Raw genomic sequence first — 24,571 nt, 5'->3', positions numbered from 1 at the left:
TCTTATCCAGATAAAATGCTTCGACATATCCAGGTAAAATCCTTGGCTTTACCAGGTAAAATCCCTGGATTTTCTCAGATTAAATCCCTGGATTTTTTTACCTTGACTTTACCAGGTAAAATCCCTGGATTTTCTCAGATTAAATCCCTGGATTTACTGATGTAAAATCCTAGGCCTCACTCAGGTAAAATCCTTGCTGTTACCCAGGCAAAATCCCTGGATTTACTCAGGTAAAATCTCTGGTTTTCCCCAGGTAAAATCCTTGTGCTCACTTAGGTAAAATCTCTGGTCTTAGCCAGGTAAATCCCCTGAACCTGCCCAGGTAAAACCCCTGGATTTATCCAGATAAAATTTATGGATTTACCCAGGTAAAACCTTTGGCCTTTCCCAGGTAAAATCTCTGGATTTACTCAGGTTAAATCCCTGGATTTACCCAGGTTAAACCCCTGGACCTGCCCAGGTAAAACCCCTGGATTTACCCAGGTAAAATTCCTGGATTTACTCAGGTTAAACCCTTGGTTTTATCCAGATAAACCCCAGGATTCACCCAGGTTAAATCCCTGGATTTTCTCAGGTAAAATCCCTGGCCTTTCTCAGTTAAAACCCCTGGATTTACTCAAGTTAAACCCCTGGATTTACTCAGGTTAAACCCCTGGATTTACCCAGATAAACTCCCTGGATTTACCCAGGTAAAATTCCTGGATTTACTCAGGTTAAATTCCTGGATTTATTCAGGTTAAATCCTTGGCTTTACCCAGATAAACCTCAAGATTTACCCAGGTAGAACCCCTGGATTTACTCAGGTTAAATCCCTGGATTTACTCAGGTTAAATCCCTGGCCTTTCTCAGTGAAAACCCCTGGATTTACTCAGGTTAAACCCCTGGATTTACTCAGGTTAAACCCCTGGATTTACCCAGATAAACTCCCTGGATTTACTCAGGTTAAATTCCTGGATTTACTCAGGTTAAATCCTTGGCTTTACTCAGATAAACCCCTGGCCTCTCCCAGGCAAAACCCTTGGATTTACCCAGGTAAAATTCCTGGATTTACTCAGGTTAAACCCTTGGTTTTATCCAGATAAACCCCAGGATTTACCCAGGTAGAACCCCTGGATTTACCCAGGTTAAACCCCAGGATTTACCCAGATAAAACCCCTGGACCTGCCCAGGTTAAGCCCGGCCCTCTCCCAGGTTAAGCCCAGCCCTCCCCCAGGTTAAGCCCAGCCCTCCCCCAGGTTAAGCCCAGCCCTCCCCCAGGTTAAGCCCGGCCCTCTCCCAGGTTAAGCCCAGCCCTCTCCCAGGTTAAGCCCGGCCCTCTCCCAGGTTAAGCCCGGCCCTCCCCCAGGTTAAGCCCGGCTTTAGGCCGGTCCTACCGCTCTCGGCCAGCGCTGCAGCCACCTCGTTGAGGGTGGAGTAGATGTTGCAGGCGGCCCAGCGGCACTGAGCCCCCAGAGCGCCCAGAGTCTCCATCAGCACCTGCACGGGACAGAGGGAAATGGGAATGGGACATGGGACATGGAAATGGGGACAGGGACATGGGGACAGGGACATGGGAATGGGGACATGGGGACAGGGAAATGGGAATGGGACATGGGGACAGGGACTGGGGCAGGGAATGGGGACATGGGGACATGGGAATGGGAATGGGGACATGGGACATGGGGACATGGGAATGGGATTTACTGCGGAAAGCAACAGGGAAATGGGAATGGGACAGGGAATGGGAATGGGGACATGGGACATGGGGACATGGGAATGGGAATGGGGACAGGGAAATGGGAATGGGACATGGGATTTACTGGGGAAAACAGCTGGGACATGGGAATGGGACATGGGGTGGGGCAGGGAATGGGGACATGGGACATGGGAATGGGAATGGGAAATGGGGACAGGGACATGGGGACAGGGAATGGGGACATGGGAATGGGACAGGGAAATGGGGAATGGGGACAGGGAATGGGACAGGGAATGCAGAAATGGGGACAGGGAATGGGAATGGGGACATAGGGACATGGGATTTACTGGGGAAAACAGCAGGGGAAATGGGAATGGGACAGGGAAATGGGAATGGGGAAATGGGATTTGGACAGGGAAATGGGGACAGGGAATGGGACAGGGAAATGGGAATGGGGACATGGGGACAGGGACATGGGAATGGGGACAGGGAATGGGGAAATGGGGACATGGGAATGGGACAGGGAAATGGGATTTACTGGGGAAAACAGCAGGGACATGGGAATGGGGCAGGGAATGGGAATGGGGACAGGGAATGGGGACAGGGAATGGGACAGGCACATGGGAATGGGACAGGGAAATGGGGACAGGGACAGGGAATGGGGATAGGGAAATGGGAATGGGGACAGGGAATGGGGAAATGGGGACATGGGGACAGGGAATGGGACAGGGAAATGGGATTGACTGGGGAAAACAGCAGGGAAATGGGAATGGGGACAGGGAAATGGGACAGGGAAATGGGAATGGGACAGGGAATGGGATTTACTGGGGAAAACAGCAGGGAAATGGGAATGGAACAGGGACATGGGAATGGGGACAGGGAAATGAGAATGGGACAGGGAATGGGATTTACTGTGAAAAACAGCATGGAAAATGGGAATGGGGAAATGGGAATGGGGAAATGGGGAAATGGAATGGGAATGGGACGAGAACATGGGAACAGGGAATGGGATTTACTGGGGAAAGCAACAGGGAAATGGGAATGGGGACAGGGAATGGGAATGGGGACAGGGAAATGGGAATGGGACAGGGAATGGGGACATGGGATTTACTGGGGAAAATAGCAGGGAAAATGGGAATGGGGACAGGGAATGGGACAGATAATGGGAAATGGAAATGGGAATGGGGACAGGAAAATGGGACAGGGAAATGGGAATGGGGACAGGGAAATGGGGACATGGGGACAGGGAAATGGGAATGGGACAGGGAAATGGAGACAGGGAATGGGAATGGGGACAGGGAATGGGATTTACTGGGGAAAACAGTAGGGAAAATGGGAATGGGGACAGGGAATGGGGAAATGGGGACAGGGAAATGGGGACATGGGAATGGGACACGGAATGGGGTTTGTTGTTTTGGGGTTTGGGCAGTGGGAATTCCCAGTCAGGGGTCAGTTTTAGGGTCACAGCAGTGGGAATTCCCAGTGTGGGCTTCGGGGTCGGGCTCTCACCGCTGTCTGTGCTGTGATGTGAGTGCACCCCACAATCTTGGCCCCAGCCAGGGGTTTCTCCCCCTGAGCTCTCTTCCTCAGAGCCATCAGCGCCGGCATTTCTGCAAGGAGAAAGGAAAAGGATGGCAGGGATCATGGGGGAGTGGGAGAATGGGATCATTAATGGGATAATTAATGGGATCATGGGCTGGGACCCATGGGATCAGTTGGTTGGGATCAATGGGATGGGATTGATGGGATCAATGAGATCAATGGGATCAATAAAATAGGGAAGAGCACAGGAACAGTCACCCCCTGTCTGCTGATCCCATAAATTTGCACGGTTTCAAAACACCCAGATCCTCAAGAGCAAACCCCAAATACAACAAAATTACCCCAAATCCCTCTGGATTTTTCCCAATTACTTCCCTGTTATCCCAAATTTCTCCCCAAGGAGAATGTGCTTTGGGCTGAGGATTTGGGATTTGCTGATTTGCTCTCCAATATCCAACACCTAAACCCTGCCTGGCCTTTTTTTTTTTTTTTTTTTTTTTTTGAGGTAATAATAAAGCTAAACCAAAATTGTGATGTTTATGGGATGGATTCCACCTTTTCAACTGATTCAACAAAATCCCCAAAACCCCACAGACCTTTCCCAACCCCCAAAACCCCACAGAAGCTTTCAAATCCCCCAGAACTTTCCCATCCCCAGAGGAATGGGGTCAGGAAGAAATCCCACAGGAGCTTTTGAATCCCCCCAAACCCCACAGGACTTTCCCACCTTCCAAAACCTCACAGAAACTTTTGAATTCCTGAAAAAAAGCCTTCCCATTCCCCAAAACCCCACAGAACTTTCCCACTTCCCAAAACCCCACAGAATTTTCTCATCCCCCAAAATCCCACAGAAGCTTTTTGAATCCCTCAAAACCCTCCAGAACTTTCCCACCCCAGAACTTTGCCACCCTACAGAACTTTTCCATCCCCTAAAACCCCACAGAAGCTTTCAAACCCCACAGAACGTTCCCACCCCAGAACTTTCCCATCCCCCAAAACCCCCCAGAACTTTCCCACCCCCCAAAACCCCACAGAAGCTTTCAAATCCCCAAAAATCCCACAGAAGCTTTTTGAATCCCTCAAAATCCCCCAGAACTTTCCCACCCCAGAACTTTCCCACTCCACAGAAGCTTTCCCATTCCCCAAAACCCCACAGAACTTTCCCACTTCCCAAAACCCCACAGAATTTTCTCATCCCCCCCCAAAATCCCACAGAAGCTTTTTGAATCCCTCAAAACCCTCCAGAACTTTCCCACCCCAGAACTTTCTCATCCCCCAAAATCCCCCAGAACTTTCCCACCCCCCAAAAATTTCCCACCCCCAGAACATCCCCATTCCCCAAAACCCCCTAGAATTTTCCCACTTCCCAAAACCCCACAGAAGCTTTCAAATCCCCAAAAATCCCACAGAAGCTTTTTGAATCCCTCAAAACCCCCCAGAACTTTCCCACCCCAGAACTTTCCCATCCCCCAAAACCCCCCAGAACTTTCCCACTTCCCAAAACCCCACAGAAGCTTTCAAATCCCCAAAAATCCCACAGAAGCTTTTTGAATCCCTCAAAACCCCCCAGAACTTTCCCACCTCCCAAAACTTTCCCATTCCCCAAAACCCCCCAGAACTTTCCCACCCCAGAACTTCCCCACCCTACAGAACTTTCCCATCCCCTAAAACCCCACAGCAGCTTTCAAATCCCCCAAAACCCCACAGAAGCTTTCAAATCCACAGAACTTTCCCACCCCAGAACTTTCCCATCCCCCAAAATTCCCCAGAACTTTCCCACCCTCCAAAAATTTCCCACCCCCAGAACTTTCCCACTCCACAGAACGTCCCCACCCCAGAACTTTCCCACCCCCCCAAAACTTTCCCACCCCACAAAACCCCCAGAACTTTCCCACCCCAAAAATTTCTCACCCCCAGAACTTCCCCACCCCCTAAAACCCCCCAGAATTTTCCCACTTCCCAAAACCCCACAGAATTTTCTCATCCCCCAAAAATCCCACAGAAGCTTTTTGAATCCCTCAAAACCCCCTAGAACTTTCCCACCTCCCAAAACTTTCCCATTCCCCAAAACCCCCCAGAACTTTCTCACCCTACAGAACTTTCCCATCCCCTAAAACCCCACAGCAACTTTCAAATCCCCCAAAACCCTACAGAAGCTTTCAAACCTCCCAGAACTTCCCCACCCTACAGAACTTTCCCATCCCCTAAAACCCCACAGCAGCTTTCAAATCCCCCAAAACCCCACAGAAGTTTTCAAATCCACAGAACTTTCCCACCCCAGAACTTTCCCATTCTCCAAAAATTTCCCACCCCAGAACTTTCCCATCCTCCAAAACCCCCCAGAACTTTCCCACTTCCCAAAACCCCACAGAAGCTTTCAAATCCCCAAAAATCCCACAGAAGCTTCTTGAATCCCTCAAAACCCCCAGAACTTTCCCACCTCAGAACTTTCCCATCCCAAAACTTTCCCAACCTCAGAACTTTCCCATCCCAAAACTTTCCCACTCCACAGAACTTTCCCATCCCAAAACTTTCCCAACCTCAGAACTTTCCCATCCCAAAACTTTCCCATCCCAAAACTTTCCCATCCCAAAACTCTTTCCCATCCCAAAACTTTCCCACTACCAGAACTTTTCCATCCCCAGAACTTTCCCACACCCAAAATCCCACAGCAGCTTTCAAATCCCCCAAAACCCCACAGAAGCTTTCAAACCCCACAGAACTTTCCCACCCCAGAACTTTCCCATCCCCCAAAATCCCCCAGAACTTTTCCACCCCCCAAAAATTTCCCACCCCAGAACTTTCCCACCCCCACAAAAACCCCAGAACTTTCCCACCCCAAAAATTTCTCACCCCCCAGAACTTCCCCACCCCCTAAAATCCCCCAGAACTTTCCCCACCCCAGAACTTTCCCACTCCACAGAAGTTTTCTCATCTCCCAAAACCCCACAGAACTTTCCCACCCCAGAATTCTCCCATCCCAAAACTTTCCCATCCCCAGAACTTTCCCACCCCCAAAAATTTCCCACCCCAAAACCTTCCCATCCCCCAAACCCCCCCCAGACCTTTCCCACCCCCAGACCTTCCCCACCCCAGAACTTTCCCATCCCCAAGTGCTCAGGGTCAGGTAGAGCCCCCTGAGGCTGCCCAGGAGGGGATTTGGGACGTTTTGGGGCTCTGTGTGCCCGTACCCTGCTCGGCGATCTCGATCTCGCGCCGCCCGAACTCGGCCTGTTTGATGTTCTTGACGCAGAAATCGCTGCTGCCCTTGGAGTTCTTCTGCTGCTTGTCCCGAGGGGAGGTCTCATCGTCAGAGCTGTCCGTGTAGGAGGCAGCTGAGGGAGCACAGCACCACAGAAATGTTTAGTGGGGAATTTTTGGGATTTTTTGTGGGGTCAGACATTCCTGAAATCGCCACGGCCCACGGAGGGTGTCCGTGGTTTTCCATCCACAGTTGGGATGTTTGGGGGATTGATCTGGGATGAGTTTTTAATTTTTCTCTGTCTCTAATCCAGCACAGCAGAGGTTGTTGCTGTTCCCACATGGGCTCATCTCCATGGCCCTTTCCCGCCTCTCATCCCTAAAATTCTCCCTCCTCTCATCCCAAAAATTCTTCTGTCTCTATTCCCAAATCTTCTTCCACCTCTCTTCCCCAAAGTCATCATCCCAAAACTTCTCCCTCCTCTCATCCCAAAACTTCTCCCACCTCTCATCCCAAAAGTTCTTCTGTCTCTCTTCCCAAATCTTCTCCCACCTCTCTTCCCAAATGTTCTCCAACCTCTTGTCCCAAAAGTTCTTCCATCTCTCTTCCCCAAAGTTGTGATCCCAAATGTTCTCCCACCTCTCATCCCAAAAGTTCTTCCATCTCTCATCCCAAAAGTTCTCCAACCTCTCATCCCAAATGTTTTCTCACCTCTCTTTTCCCATTCTCCCACCTCTGTTTCCAAAAGTTCTTCTCTCTTCCCTAAAGTTCTCCAACCTTTCATCCCAAATGTTCTCCCCACCTCTCTTCCCCAAAATTCTTGTCCCAAAAGTTCTCCCCCATCTCCCATTCTCCAACCTCTCATCCCAAAAGTTCTCCAACCTCTCATCCCAAAACTTCTTCCACCTCTCTTCCCCAAAGTTGTGATCCCAAAACTTCTCCCACCTCTCATCCCAAATGTTTTCCCACCTCTCTTCCCCAAAATTCTTGTCCCTAAAGTTCTTCCCGAGTTCTTCCATCTCTCATCCCAAAAGTTCTCCAACCTCTCATACCAAATGTTTTCCCACCTTTCTTTTCCCATTCTCCCACCTCTCTTCCCAAAAGTTCTTCTCTCTTCCCAAAAGTTCTCCCACCTCCATTCCCAAATGCTCTCCCACCTCTCTTCCCCAAAGTTGTCATCCCAAATGTTCTCCCACCTCTTTCCAAAGTTCTCACCTTCCCCAAAGTTCTTTCCCAAAAGTTCTTCCACCCCTCTTCCCATTCTCCCACCTCTCATCCCAAAACTTCTCCCACCTCTCTTCCTAAATGTTCTCCAACCTCTTGCCCCAGAAGTTCTCCCACTTCTCATCCCAAATGTTCTCCTATCTCTCTTCCCCAAAATTCTTGTCCCAAAAGTTTTCCCACTGCTCTTCCCATTCTCCCACCCTTTTTCCAAGAAGTTCTCCCATATCTCTTCCCAAAAGTTCTCCCACCTCTTGTCCCAGATGTTCTCCCACCTCTCTTCCCTAAATTCATCCCTCCACATCTCCGAGGCCTCCCCAAAACGCCTGCTGAGGTTCAGAGCCCTTCCAATCCCAGCAGGAATTGTGATTTCAGCCCCTGCTCATCCCAAGTGAGTTGTGATTATCCCATTCCTGTGGGATTCCCAATCCCTGGATTTGCTCCATTCTGCTGTTCCTTCACAGTGATCATGGCCTGGCTGGAAGGAATTTCTCCAAGCCTGGATTGTCCAGGGAGCTGCTGCCTCTCCATCCTCAGGGGATTTTGGGAATTGTTTGGAAAGCTGGGATCACCAGATCCCGTCCTGAGCCTGGATTAAAGCTCTGCCTTAAGAGAGGGTGTGGATGTGCTGAAATCATTCCAGGAGCTCTCAATCCATAATTTCCTTCCTTATCCAAGTCTGGAGTCCTCCAAACTTCTGATTATGGAATTACACCGTGGTAGAAACAGGGAAGAGCCTTCATGGAGCTGGAAATCCCTTTTCCTGTTTGATTCCCAAAATTCCATGTGTTGAATAAAATCCCAACAATTCCTGATGGGTCAGTGAAGGAATCCTCTGGGCCATGTTTTCCTCTGGAATTGTCCTCACTGTGGGAAACCAAACCTCTTCCATCTTCAGGACCTTTTCCAAACATTTTCCATCTTTTGGAGCAATGAGCTCCAAACCACGGCTCCACATTCCTCTGGATGATCCTTCCAGGACCCAACTGCTCATTCCCTATGGAATTGTTCTGCTCCAATCCTTCCAGGACCCAACTGCTCATTCCCTAAGGAATTGTTCTGCCCCAATCCTTCCAGGACCCAAATGCTCATTCCCTATGGAATTGTTCTCCAATCCTTCCAGGACCCAACTGGCCATTCCCTATGGAATTTTCTGCTCCAATCCTTCCAGGACCCAACTGGCCATTCCCTATGGAATTGTTCTGCTCCAATCCCTCCTCTCTGGATGACCCTTCCAGGACCCAACTGGCCATTCCCTATGGAATTTTCTGTTCCAATCCTTCCTCTCTGGATGACCCTTCCAGGACCCAACTGGCCATTCCCTAGGGAATTTTCTGCTCCAATCCTCTCCTTCCAAGATTCCCACAGTCCCTACATTTGTTCAGATTAAATGTTTGGCTCCAGAGACATTTCCACACCAAAAACCCCAAAAATGGAGTTAAGTCCTCCATGGGTTTGTGTTTCCTCCACGTTTTCCCTCCTGGTTTGTGGGAAGGGTTTCAAGATTCCAAGGAAAAAACTCAGCCTGGGCACCATGGGTGTGCAAGGCTCCCCCAGAGCTGCCTGTCTCCCAATGTGGGGAATTAGGAGGGAATTAATTAGGAGGGAGTTAATTAGGAGGGAATTAGGCATTGCTGGGATTTCTCCCATCCTGAGCAAAGGGTGAAGGGCAACAACCCATGAGGGCAGCGTTCCCAACCCACAAAGGGCACCTTACATAAAACCTACCTGGACATCGAGGGCTCCATCAGGAAGGATTAATTAGTTGGAGGTTAATTAGTTACTTGAAGAGAATTAATCTGTGTAGAGGTTGCTTTAAAATCAGGGAGTTTTGGTTCTAGGGGTTAAAAGTAATTTTTTTAAACAAAAAAAGTCCTGCCTGGAGTCACCAGATTTTGATAGGCAAGAGGATTTTTACAATTAAATAAAATAAAAAAATAGAGGTGTGTGTATAATTATGGTTGTTAAAAGAATTGTAATTAATATGATTAATGAATTAAAATAATGTTCATCCATCATCCATCCATCATCCATCCATCCATCATCCATCCATCATCCATCATCCATCCATCATCCATCCATCCTTCATCCATCCATCATCCATCCATCATCCATCCATCATCCATCCAACCATCCTCCATCCATCCATCACCCATGCATCCATCCATCCATCATCCATCACCCATGCATCCATCCATCCATCCATCATCCATCCATCCATCCATCCATGATCCATCCATCAATCCATCCATCATCCATCCAAACATCATCCATCATCCATCCATCATCCATCCATCATCCATCCATCCATCATCATCCATCCATCATCCATCCATCCATCAATCCATCCATCATCCATCCAAATATCATCCATCATCCATCCATCATCCATCCATCCATCATCATCCATCCATCCATCCATCCATCCATCCATCATCCATCCATCATCCATCATCATCCATCCATCCATCCATCATCCATCCATCCATCATCGATCCATCCATCATCCATCCATCCATCCATCCATCCATCATCATCCACCCATCCATCCATCATCCATCCATCCATCATCGATCCATCCATCATCCATCCATCATCCATCCATCCTTCATCCATCCATCATCCATCCATCCATCCATCATCCATCCATCATCCATCCTCCATTCAGCTCCCACCACAGGAACTGTTGTCCTCCATCAGGAATTCCTGTCTTGCTCCTTTCATTAGCAGGAAACAGAACATTTCTAGGAGATAATTAACTCCAACTCTGATGTTAATTGTAAGGAGAGGAGGAGAATTCCCCAAAGTTGCTCCAAGTCCTTCCAGCTGTGAACACAATGACACCAGCCAGGCTAAGCAGACCCAGAATCTCCAAAAGTATTCCCCAAATATTCCCAGGTGCTCAGGGATTGGATGGATTCCAAACAGAGTCCGGGCTGAGGTGCTCCTGGAGAGAATGTGGCATGAGAATTCCTGAATTTCTCCCTGGCAGCAGGATGCGTCACCCAGCTTGTCCCCAACCTCTGGAAGAGACTTTGGAGATTCCTCCAGGCCTGCACAGCAGCACCAAGCACCAAAGGAGACGAGGAACACTCGGCTTTCCCATAAAATCCAGGATGAAAACGTGGGACCGTGGTGTCCAGGATGAGATCAGAACCTCCAGCAGCTGTGTCTCCTGGAGATGAGCACCTCTGCCAGGAGCTCAGTGCCCAGATAAGCTCAGCTTTTCCACCAGACCTGCTGAGGAACATCCCAGCTCCTCTCCGACATCCTCGGCATTGCGGGAGCGGGTGGGGAATGACCCAGGAGAGTTCCCAGCTGGGAGCATTTCTGGCCACCAGCCATGAGCCATCGTGGAGCAGCTGGAGCTGGAGTTTCCTGAGCTTTCCCAAACTTTCCTGGGCTAAATCCGAGCTCTGAACATCTCAGGCTGGGCTGGATGAGAACCTGGACTCGTGGAAGGTGTCCTTGACCACCCAGATTCTCCCAAATACACCAAGAATCCCCAAAATCCATCCAGCGAGATTCCAGGAGAAACCCCTTCCAAGAGCCCTTCAGAGTCCCCAGAAACTCCAACCTTGGGGATCACCTTTAGAGATCACCTTCAGGAGATCCCAAACCTTGGGGATTACCTTTAGAGATCACCTTCAGGAGATCCCAAACCTTGGGGATCACCTTCAGGAGATCCCAAACCTTGGGGATCACCTTTAGAGATCCCAAACCTTGGGGATCACCTTTAGTGATCACCTTCAGGAGATCCCAAACCTACAGGGGGATCCCTGTGGAATTGTTTGGAACCCTAGAGCTGGACAAAGGGAAACTCCTCTCCCTGAAGTAAACAAAAAAAATATTATTTCTAAATTAATAACTACCTAAAGCATTTCTGTATGTTGTTTTTAAAAAGAAGAAGAAGGTGTGAAAGAGGGGAGAAAGTTTTATTCTAAATTTATTATTTATTTATGTTGCTAATAAACTTTTTCTTCACACCCTTTAAATTTCAGGCTTGCCTTGCTTTTGCTCCTAATCCTACCTCACACCAAAAAATAAATGTATTAAAATCAACAAATCTACACGAAATAATTAATAAATACATCCTATTAATTAATAATACTAATAAATAATTAATATTTCTGCCCACTTTCAAACAAAATAAAACCAAGACAGGAAGGAAGAAGACGCTCAAAGCAGGAATAAAAAGCGGAAAAACTTTTTCTGGGAGGAACAGGAAGAGGAGAGGAAAGAATGGGAAAAGAGCACACAGAGAGAGCAGAAGCACCAGAATAATTAATAAAATATAAAAGAATAATGAATATAAAAGACATTTAGGGAAGAAGCCAAGGCTGATCTCACACCTGAGCTGTAGCTGTCGGTCGAGGACTGCGAGATGGAGCGCGACAGCGAGCGCCGGCCGATCTTGCTGGGGCGTTTGTTGAACTCCTGCTTCTGGTCAGCAAACTGGATCTGTGCAAAAAAAAAAAATCAGGGATTTTGTCTGAGAAACCAAAGAGATCGACCCCAAGGAGCCAAAACCGTGAGGAGACACCTGGAGCACGGCCAGGAGCACAATTCCTGGGGATGGGATAGAATAAATTGTAAATTGTACATTTTGTGTCATTTCTGCCCTCCCAGCCAGAATTAGAGCTGTTGGATGAATTTTGGCTGGAGAACACGAGTTTTTAGGAGCACACAACAGGCTGAGATGGGGTCAGGAGCAGCCATGGGAAGGGAAAATCCAGCCCAAAGTGGAGCTGCAGCCTGGGATTAACGCGCTGATCCCGGCGGGACGGGGGCTTTGCACACCAGGGTTATGTTCCTCCCCTGAGAGCTGCTGGACTGAAATAATTTCCCTTTTTTGTTCTTTTCCTTCCCTTTTTTGTACTTTTCCTTCCCTTTTTAGTCCCTTTCCTTCCCTTTTTTGTACTTTTCCTTCCTTTTTTTGTCCCTTTCTGTCCTTTTCTGTCCCTTTTTCCCCTTTTCCTTCCATTTTTGTCCTTTTCCTTCCTTTTTTCCCCCTTTCCTTCCTTTTTTTGTCCCTTTCCTTCCCTTTTATTCCCTTTTTCTTCCCTTTTTTGCCCCTTACTTTTCTGTCCCTGTCCTTCCCTTTTCTGCCCTTTTCCTTCCCTTTTCTTTCCTTCTCCTTCCCTTTTTTGTCCCTTTTCCTTCCCTTTTCATTCCCTTTTTTCCCCTTTTCCTTCCCATTTTTGCCCCTTTTCATTCCCTTTTTTCCCCTTTTCCTTCCCATTTTTGCCCCTTTTCATTCCCTTTTTTCCCCTTTTCCTTCCCATTTTTGCCCTTCTCCTTCCCTTTTTTATCCTTTTCTCTCCCTTTTCTGTCCTTTCTCCTTCCCTTTTTTCCCCCTTTTCTCTCCCCTTTTTCCCCTTTTCCTTCCTTTTTTCCCCTTCCCTTCCCTTTTTTTGTCCCTTTCCTTCACTTTTCCTTCCCTTTTTTTCCCTTTTCATTCCCTTTTTTAGTGCCTTCCCTTTTTTGTCCTTTTCCTTCCTTTTTTTGCCTTTTTCCTTCCCTTTTTTCCCTTTCCTTCTCTTAATTTAGAACAAATCCCTCCACATCTCAGCAGCTCCATCAGAGGAGGAGCGGATCGGTGTGGAGACACTCAGGAATAATTTGGGATAAATCCACATTTTCCTTTCCCACATCACTTTTCCAAGGACATCAACCAACCCTTTCACAGTGGGATTGATAAACCTGAGCTCCCTGAACCCTCACACCCCCAAAACCAAGAAAAGGACGGAGCAAAACCAATCCAGGACCAAATCAGATTTTAAAATAAATATTTTAAATATTTTAAAGGAAATATTTTAAATATTTCCTTTAGGGAATAGAGGGGGCAGAAAGGGAATTTCACAGAATGCACGATTGACTGGAGAAAAGAGATCCCTATCCAAAGGTTTTCCTGGAAAAAATCCCCCTATCCAAAGGTTTCCATGGAAAAAAATCTCCCTATCCAAAGGTTTTTCTGGAAAAAAATCTCCCTATCCAAAGGTTTTTCTGGAAAAAAATCTCCTTATCCAAAGGTTTTTATGGAAAAAAGAGCTCCCTATCCAAAAGTTTTAATGGAAAAAAACCCCTACTTATACAAAGGTTTTAATTGAAAAAAGAGCTCCCTATCCAAAGGTTTTTCTGGAAAAAAATCTCCTTATCCAAAGGTTTTTATGGAAAATAAAATCTCCCTATCCAAAGGTTTTAATGGAAAAAAATCTCCTTATCCAAAGGTTTTTATGGAAAAAAATGGTTTCTTATCCAAAGGTTTTAATGGAAAATAAAATCTCCTTATCCAAATGTTTTTATGGAAAAGAAAGCTCCTTATCCAAAGGTTTTTATGGAAAAAAAGAGTTTCTTGTCCAAAGGATTTAATGGAAAAAAATTATCCTTATGCAAAGGTTTTCCTGGAAAAAACAGCTCCCTATCCAAAGGTTTTTATGGAAAAAAAAATCTCCTTATCCAAAGGTTTTCATGGAAAATAAAATCTCCTTATCCAAAGATTTTCCTGTTAAAAAAACCTCCTTATCCAAAGTTTTCTATGGAAAAAATATCTCCCTATCCAAAGGTTTTCATGTTAAAAAGAGCTCCCTATCCCAAGGTTTTAATGGAAAAAAAGAGTTTCTTATCCAAAGGTTTTCCTGGGAAAAAAATCTCCCTATCCAAAGATTTTTATGGAAAAAAGAGATGCCTATCCAAAGGATTTCCTGGAACACTTCCCCGTGCTGAAGAAAAAGAAAAAAAGAAAAAGAAAAAGAAAAAGAGAAAGGGAAAAGAAAAAGAGAAGAAGAAATAGAGAAAAATAAAAATAAAAAGAAAAAAAGAAAAATAAAAAGAAAAAGAGAAAAATAAATAAAAATAAAAAGAAAAAGAAAAAGAGAAAAATAAATAAAAATAAAAATAAAAATAAAAATAAAAATAAAAATAAAAATAAAATCCCAGAGCAGCCCCAGCTCTGCATCGCTCCCCAAACCCAGAGAGCCCCTCTGGAAATTGAGATTTTCTTCCCCAGGAACAAACAACAAGGTGCAAACAGTGAGGAGAGAACAGAGAGGAGAGCAAACCCTGAGCAGGAAATCCCAGGTTGGCCCCCAGTGCCCTCACCTGGGCTCTGCTCCCCGAGTCCCCGTTGATGTTGTATTTCTTCTTGTTGGGCATGGTGGGCTCGCTGTGCCGGGGCAGGAGTGCCCAAATTATACCCAAATTATATCCAAATTATACCCAAATAATACCCAAATTATACCCAAATTATATCAAATTTATACCCAAATTATACCCAAATTACACCTAATTTATACCCAAATTATACCCAGTTTATACCCAATTTATATCCAAATTATACCCAGTCTATACTCAAATTACACCTAATTTATACCCAATTCATACCCAATTTACATCCAGTTTATACCAAATTTATAACCAAATTATACCAAATTTATACCCAGTTTATACCCAATTTATACTCAAATTATACCCAGTTTATACCCAATTTATATCCAAATTATACCCAATCTATATCCAATTTATATCCAGTTTATATCCAATTTATACCAAACTTACACCCAAATTATACCCAGTTTATACCAAATTATACCAAATTTATACCCAGTTTATACCAAGTTTATATCCAAATTATACCCAATTTATACCCAAATTATACCCAGTTTATACCCAAATTATACCAAATTTATACCAAATTCATATCCAATTTATACTCAATTTATACCAAATTTACACCCAGTTTATTCCCAATTTAGACCCAGTTTGTACCCAATTTATACCCAAATTATACTAAATTTATACCCAGTTTATACCCAAATTATACCCAAACAATACCCAAATTATACCTAATTTATACCCAATTTATATCCAGTTTATACCCAATTGATACCCACTTTATACCCACTTTATACCCAGTTTATTCCCAATTTACATCCAGTTTATACCCAATTTATAAACAATTTATACCCAGTTTATACCCACTTTATACCCAGTTTATTCCCAATTTACATCCAGTTTATTCCCAATTTATACCCTGGGCAGCCCCAGCCCCACCCCGCTGGTCCTGCCCCCTCCAGCTCCACGAACCCAAGGCAACCACTTGGATTTTTTATCCTATTTTTGATTTATTCTAATTATTGTTGTTGTGGACTTAATGAGGCGTCCCAAGGAACAATTCCTGCCTGTGTTTAGGTTTTTTTTTGTGTGGAATTACAATTCCTGCTTGTGTTTTTTTGGTTTTTTTTGTGGAATTACAGCGTTCCCTGACCTCGGGAGCTCCAGCAGCTTTTGGGACGTGTGTGCATAACAATGGTTCGTTTATGTAACCAGAATTTCCCTGCTCGCTGTAATTAACTCGCTAATTAAGCTCCTTTAACTCGGCTCCTCCCCTTTTCCCCCACCCCACCGATGTCAGATGATTGGAGCCTCATTAGGAGAAAATTAACTAATGAGCAACTGGAACAACGGGGGTTTGTTGGATGGCAAAGTGGGTTTTAATTATTGTTGGTTTAATTATCCCCCACGGCAAGCAGGGCAGAGTTTGTCCTTGGAAGGGTCTGGACTCCAACATCCAACCCTGTGCTGGAATTTGGGAATTATGGAATCATGGAATGGTTTGGGTTGGAAAATCCCAACCCTCACCTTCCCCCATCCCAGGATGTTCCAGCCTTGGACATTCCACAGCTTCTGTGGGCAGGGGTTTTATGGGAATTATCTCAGGTAATAAATTATCAGGGATAAAACTCCTTGGATAAGAACTCCAGCCTCTAAAGGAGAATTCAAATTATTGTCCTGCATGGGGTCTGCTCATCCCACAGCCTTTCAGTGGGAAGGGATGATCCCAGGAAGGAAAAACGGGAAAAAGCAGTGGCAGGGTTGGTGGGGCTGAGAGGTCTCACCCAGCCCAGCCCTCCCCATGATCCCACTCTGAGATCTCAACCTCGAATACCACTGTGATCCCACCCTGTGATCCCACCCGAGATCCCACTGTGATCCCAGCCTGAGATCCCTCTCTGAGATCCCACCCCGAGATCCCATCTGAGATTTCAACCTGAGATCCCACCCTGATATCCCACTGTGATCCCATCTGTGATCCCTCTCTGTAATCTCACTCTGTGATCTCACCCCTGATCCCTCTCTGTGATCCCACTCTGAGATCCCACCCGCGATTTCAACCTGAGATCCCACCCTGATATCCCACTGTGATCCCACCCTGTGATCTCACTCTGTGATCCCACTCCGAGATCCCACCCTGTGAGATCCCATTCTGTGATCCCACCCTGAGATCCCACTGTGATCCTACCCCTGATCCCTCTCTGTGATCCCACTCTGAGATCTCAATCTGAGATCCTACTGTGATCCCACCCTCAGATCCCACCCTGAGATCCCATCTGTGATCCCTCTCTGAGATCCCACCCTGTGATCCCACCCTGAGATCCCTCTCTGAGACCCCACTGAGATCCCACCCTGAGATCCTTCTCTAAGATCCCACCCTGAGATCCCTCCCTGTGATCCCACCCTGTGATCCCTCTCTGTGATCCCACCCTGTGATCCCATCCTGAGATCCCTCCCTGAGATTCCTCTCTGTGATCCCACCCTGTGATCCCATCTGTGATCCCACTGTGATCCCACCCTGTGATCCCTCTCTGTGATCCCACCCTGAGATCCCTCTCTGTGATCCCACCCTGATCCCACTGTGATCCCTCTCTGTGATCCCACCCTGAGATCCCTCTCTGAGATCCCTCTCTGTGATCCCACCCTGTGATCCTTGAGATCCCACCCTGAGATCCCACCCCTGTTCCCTCACCATGATCCCACCCAGAGATCCCACTTTGTGATCCCTCTCTGTGATCCCACCCCCTGATCCCGCCCCAGATCCCCAGGAAATGTTTTTGGGAGCTGCAGGCCGTGGCCCCTTGGACTCAGCTCCACTGCTGAGGGAATGAGGGATAAAAACTGACCCAGCCCTGATTCCTTCTGCACACAGGATTTACACCTGATTTACACTGGATTTACACTGGATTTACACCAGATTGACACTGGATTTAGACCTGATTTACATCAGATTTACATCGGATTTACACCTGATTTACACTGGATATAGACTGGATTTACACCAGATTTACACCGCATTTATACTGGATTTACACCAGATTCAAACTGGATTTACACCACATTTACACTGCATTTACACCTGATATAGACTGCATTTACACCAGATTTGCACTGCATTTACACCAGATTTGCACTGCATTTACACTGCATTTATACTGGATTCACACCGGATTTACACCTGATTTAGAGCAGATTTACACTAGCTTTACACCAGATTTACACTGGATTCACACTGGATGGAAACCGGACTTACACCAGATTTACACTGCATTTACATCGGATTTACACTGCATTTACACTGGATTTAAACATTATTTACACTGGATTTGCACCAGATTTACACTGACTTTACACCAGATTTACACTGCCTGAACCCATGAAGAAGGAGGAAGATGAGCACCCACAGAGACAACACCCAAACCCCTGCACCTTGTCCCACACCCATTAATGCATTATAAAAAACCCAAATTCCAAACCCATATCTATTACTATATTATAAAAACCCCAAATTCCAAACCCACACCTGTTACATTATAAAAACCCCAAATTCCAATCCCACACCTATTACTATGAAACCCCAAATTCCAACCCCACACCCATTACTGCATTGTAAAAACTCCAAATTCCAAACCCACACCTATTACTATGAAACCCCAAATTCCAAATCCATATCTATCACTATATTCTAAAACCCCAAATTCCAACCCCACACCCATTACTGCATTATAAAAAACCCAAATTCCAAATCCATATCCATTACTATAAAACCCTAAATTCCAAACCCACACCATTTACCATAAAACCCCAAATCCCAAACCCACACCTATCACTACATTACAAAAACCCCAAATCCCAAACCCTTCCCCATGTGAAATCACACTTTTATTTAACTACATTTTAACTCCATCACCCAAATTTGGAGCCTCAGGTCACCCCCTCTCAGGGGTCAGTGCCTGACAGCACAGAAAGTTCCAAATTCCCAAAGTTTTGTGGGATCCAAGAGATCCCAACATTCACAGAAAGGGGTTCCAAGATTAACAAGCCCAAATCTCCATTTTTTTCCCCCCCATTCCCTCAGTCCTGCCTCCTCATCCCAGCTCCCTCCCCTGGAATTTTTCTGATCCAAAAAATCCAATTTGCCTTGGCTTTAATTTCTCCTCCATTAAAAAATCTGCTCAGCTTTTGGGTTTATCTGGATTAGCTGGATGGAGAATTCCTCCATAATTGACTTCACACTGGAATTTCTGTCTTGTCCCACCCATAATTTCCATTATTTTACAGTGAAACCTTGAGGAAAATGTGGAAAAAGAGAAATCTCCTCCCTCTGCAGCCCCTGGATTCACACTGGATTTACACCACATTTACACTGCATTTACACCTGATTTACACTGGATTTACACCATAATTACACTGGATTTACACTGCATTTATACTGGATTTATGCTGGATTCACACCGGATTTACACCAGATTTACACCGAATTCACACTGGATTCACACTGGACTTACACCAAATTTACACTGGATTCAGACTGGATTTTCACCAGATTTACACCTGATTTACACAGGATTTACACTGGAATCACACTGGACTTAAACGGCATTTACACCAGATTTACACTGCATTTATACTGGATTTACACCTGATTTACACTGGATTTACACTGGATTCACACTGGACTTACACCTGATCTACACCAGATTTACACTGGACTTACACCTGATTTACACTGCATTTACACTGGATTCACACCAGATTTACACCGGATTTAGAGCAGATTTACACTGTATTTACACCAGATTTACACTGGATTCACAATGGACTTACACGGGATTTACAATGTATTTGCACCAGATTTACACCTGATTTACACTTGATTTAGAACAGATTCACACTGGATTTGCACTAGAGTTACACTGGATTTACACCAGATTTACACCAGATTCACACCTGATTTACACTGGATTTAGAACAGATTTACACTGGATTCACACTGGATTTACACCTGATTTACACTGGATTACCACCTGATTTACACCAGATTTACACTGGATTTACACCAGATTTGCACTGGATTCACACTGGAATTACAACAGATTCACACTGGATTTGCACCAGATTTACACAGGATTCACACCGGATTTACACCTAATTTAGAACAGATTCACACTGGATTTACACCAGATTTACACCGGATTTACACCAGATTTACACTGGATGCACACCGGATTTACACCAGATTTACACTGGATGCACACTGGATATACACCAGATTTACACTGCATTTGCACCAGATTTACACTGGACTTACACCAGATTTACACTGCATTCCCACCCTGCTTCTCCCAACCCCAAAAAGAGCGGGACAAGGAGGAATTTGGTGTTCCCACCTCCCCTCCAGCTGCAAATGAACAACAAAGTCCATAATTTGGGGTGAAAAATGGGATAAAATGTGGGATCTGAGCAGATAAAATGTGGGATCTGAGCAGATAAAATGTGGGAGAAGTCACATTTTCAGTTGCTTTCCCAAGAAGCAACCCAAAGGAATTATTATTATTATTATTATTATTATTATTATTATTATTATTGTTAGTGTTATCATTATTATTGTTATTATTATCATTATTATCATTATTATTATTATCATTATTCCCTACTAATACAACTCTCCAACATTTGGTTAATAATAAACAATAATAAATTATTATATTTACAGAATGTAATAATATATATATAATAAATAATTTTTGTCAAATATAATAACAAATTATTAAATTATTTGGTCAATTAAAAAAATTTGGTTAATAACAAATAATTTGGTTAATAAGAAATAATTTGGTTAATAACAAATAATTTGGTTAATCATAAATAATTTGGTTAATAATAAATAATTTGGTTAATAACAAATAATTTGGTTAATAAAAACAATTTGGTTAACAAAAAATAATTTGGTTACCAAAAATAATTTGGTTACAAAAAAATAATTTGTTTAATAAGAAATAATTTGGTTAATAACAAATAATCTGGTTAACAATAAATAATAATAAATTATTATATTTACAGAATATAATAATAAACATAGTAAATAATTATTGTTAAATATAATAATAAATCATTAAATTATTTGGTTAATAACAAATACTTTGGTTAATAAAAAATAATTTCGTTAATAAAAAATAATTTGGTTAACAACAAATAATTTGATTAATAAAAATAATCTGGTTAGTAATAAATACTTTGGGTAATAAAAAAATACTTTGGGTAATAAAAAATAATTTGGTTAATAAAAATAATCTGGTTAATCATAAATACTTTGGTTAATAATAAATATTTTGGTTAATAATTTGGATGTAAAACCAGAACATTAAGACCTAAAAGAATGTTTGGAACAATGACCTTAAAGATAATGAGCAATTTAGAGTTTGGGCTAACTAGTTCTTGAAATAATAATTAAAATGTGGCTGCTCCCTCCTGAGGAACCACAAAAAATGCAAATGTGCTGAGTTAAAATCCTGATTAATTAATTTTAACTTTAAACCACCCTGAAATCATAAAAAAGGAAATTCCTAATTTAAATCTTTAAACCACCCTGAAATCAGAAAAAAAATCCTAGTTTTAACTTTAAACAACCCTGAAATAATAAAAAAAATTCTAATTTTAACCTTTAAACCACCCTGAAATCATAAAAAAAAAGGAAATTTCTAAAGCTATGAGAATTAAAAAAAAAAATCTATTTAAATAAATTTTTTGTCATTTGCCTTTGATCCCATAATGGAAAAATCAGAGAGGTTTTGTGTTTTTAGGAGAAGAAAAATCAAAATGTGAGACAATAAAACATTGTGAAGTTTGCAGAGTTTGTCACTGATAACCCTACATTCAAATTTCATAAATAAAATAAAATAAAATGCAGAATTCACTTCTGATTGTTGATATTTATAAATTAAAATTTGGGGAAGGCTAAAAAAAAAAACCCTCAAAACCCCCAAAATTCCAATCTTTTCCCAATTTTTCCCAAAATTCCCAATTTTCCCCCAAATTATCCCTAAAAATCCCAACTTCCCCCCAAAATTCAACATTTCCCCCCAAAAATCCCAATCTTTCCCCAATTTTTCCCCAAATTTTCCCAAAAATCCAAACTTTCCCCTGCAAAATCCCCAGTTTGTCACAACTGGGATGAACTGGGAATGCACTGGGATGAACTGGGAATGAACTGGGAATGAACTGGGAATGAACTGGGAATGAACTGGGAATGAACTGGGATTGCACTGGGATGAACTGGGAATGTACTGGGATGAACTGGGAATGCACTGGGAATGAACTGGGAATGAACTGGGATTGCACTGGGATGCACTGAACTGGGAATGAACTGGGAATGAACTGGGAATGCACTGGGATTGCACTGGGAATGAACTGGGATTGCACTGGGATGCACTGAACGGGGAATGAACTGGGAATGAACTGGGATGAACTGGGATTGCACCAGCCCAGTCCCACAGCCAGGGCAGGCAGGGTTCATCAATCCCAAATCCCAAACCTGGAACAGGCTCAGATCCATCCCTGATCCCAAATCCCAAACCTGGGACAGGCTCAGATCCAGTCCTGATCCCAAATCCCAGACCTGGGACAGGCTCAGATCCATCCTGATCCCAAATCCCAAACCTGGGAAGGGCTCAGATCCATCCTGATCCCAAATCCCAAACCTGGGACAGGCTCAGATCCAGCCTGATCCCAAATCCCAAACCTGGGACGGGCTCAGATCCATCCTGATCCCAAATCCCAAACGCAGGAAGGGCTCAGATCCAGCCTGATCCCAAATCCCAGGCTCAGATCCAGCCCTGATCCCAAATCCCAAACCTGGGACAGGCTCAGATCCAGCCTGATCCCAAATCCCAAACCTGGGACAGGCTCAGATCCAGCCTGATCCCAAATCCCAAATCCCAAACCTGGGACAGGCTCAGATCCAGCCTGATCCCAAATCCCAAATCCCAAACCTGGGACAGGCTTAGATCCAGCCCTGATCCCAAATCCCAAACCTGGGACAGGCTCAGATCCATCCTGATCCCAAATCCCAAACCTGGGACAGGCTCAGATCCATCCTGATCCCAAATCCCAAACCTGGGACAGGCTCAGATCCAGCCAGATCCCAAATCCCAAACCTGGGACAGGCTCAGATCCATCCTGATCCCAAATCCCAAACCTGGGAAGGGCTCAGATCCATCCTGATCCCAAATCCCAAACCTGGGACAGGCTCAGATCCAGTCCTGATCCCAAATCCCAAACGCAGGAAGGGCTCAGATCCAGCCTGATCCCAAATCCCAAACGCAGGAAGGGCTCAGATCCAGCCTGATCCCAAATCCCAGGCTCAGATCCAGCCCTGATCCCAAATCCCAAACCTGGGACAGGCTCAGATCCAGCCTGATCCCAAATCCCAAACCTGGGACAGGCTCAGATCCAGCCTGATCCCAAATCCCAAATCCCAAACCTGGGACAGGCTCAGATCCAGCCTGATCCCAAATCCCAAATCCCAAACCTGGGACAGGCTCAGATCCAGCCCTGATCCCAAATCCCAAACCTGGGACAGGCTCAGATCCAGCCCTGATCCCAAATCCCAAACCTGGGACAGGCTCAGATCCAGCCCTGATCCCAAATCCCAGACCTGGGACAGGCTCAGATCCAGCCTGATCCCAAATCCCAGGCTCAGATCCAGCCCTGATCCCAAATCCCAAACCTGGGACAGGCTCAGATCCAGCCTGATCCCAAATCCCAAACCTGGGACAGGCTCAGATCCAGCCCCTCACTCAGGATTCCTCGTTCCTGTCCCAAATCCCAAATCCCAGGCTCTAAACCCGGGCTTTCACTTGGCACCATTGAAATTCCCAAAGAGCACCGGGATGCCTCAAATCATCACCCTGATCTGGGTGGGAATCAACTCCTCATTCCAAGGGGAGTTATCCTAAAGGACTGATCCAGTTTGCAATAAACTCCACATTCCAAGGAGAATGCTTTGATCTGATTTGAAATGAATTCCACATTCCAAGGGGAATGCTCCCAAAGGATCAATCAGGGAATGAACTCTTCGTTCCAAGGGGAATGTTCCTAAAGGATTGATCAGGGTAGGAATAAACTCCACATTCCAAGAGGGATGCTTTGATCCAGTTCAGAATTAATTCCACATTCCAAGTGGAATGCTTTTAAAGGATTGATCCAGTTTGGAAGAAACTCCTCATTCCAAGGGGAATGCTCCTAGAGGATCCCTGCAGTTGGGAATGAGCTCCACATTCCAAGGGGAATATTTCAACCCAGTTCAGAATTAATTCCATATTCCAAGGAGAATGCTTCTAAAGGATCAATCCCAGGTAGGAATAAACTCCTCATTCCAAGGAGAATGCTTTGATCCAGGTGGGAATGAATTTCTCATTCCACAGTGAATGATTTTAAAGGATTGATCCCAGAATGAACTCCACATTCCAAGGGGAATGCTTTGATCCAGTTCAGAATTAATTCCACATTCCAAGGGGAATGCATTTAAAGGATCAATCAGGTTCAGAATAAACTCCACATTCCAAGGAGAATGCATTTGAAGGATCGATCCCAGAACAAACTCCACATTCCAAGGAGAATGCTTTTCAAGGATCGATCCCAGAATAAAGCCCACATTCCAAGGAGAATGCTTTTGAAGGATTGATCCAGCTCAGAACTGCACATCCCTCGGTGGAGGCTGCACCGCAGTCCCCGGGCAGGGATGGAGCCGCTGGAAGAGCCGCAGCTCCCTCTGCTGAGCACAGAGCACAGGGAAGGAACATTTGGGAAGGGATCGG

At 44.7% G+C, this 24,571-nt stretch overlaps 1 protein-coding gene across 1 annotated transcript in view; it reads right to left on the bottom strand.

Annotated features, from left to right (window-relative positions):
- Positions 1–24,571, bottom strand: part of AHCYL2 (adenosylhomocysteinase like 2) — a 77,212-nt gene that overhangs the window by 22,984 nt on the left and 29,657 nt on the right. The window contains exons 2-5 of the mRNA XM_033058355.1: positions 11,993–12,101; positions 6,409–6,552; positions 3,185–3,285; positions 1,374–1,476 (exon numbers count right to left, since the gene is read on the bottom strand). Of these exons, the coding sequence (XP_032914246.1) occupies positions 1,374–1,476; positions 3,185–3,285; positions 6,409–6,552; positions 11,993–12,101 (457 nt within the window). The remainder of the gene's footprint in view (positions 1–1,373; positions 1,477–3,184; positions 3,286–6,408; positions 6,553–11,992; positions 12,102–24,571) is intronic.

Source organism: Catharus ustulatus, chromosome 4 (assembly GCF_009819885.2).
Source record: "Catharus ustulatus isolate bCatUst1 chromosome 4, bCatUst1.pri.v2, whole genome shotgun sequence".
Classification (NCBI taxonomy): Eukaryota; Metazoa; Chordata; class Aves; order Passeriformes; family Turdidae; genus Catharus; species Catharus ustulatus.
Note: the sequence above shows the minus strand (reverse complement) of the source record. Positions and strands in the feature narration are given on the sequence as shown.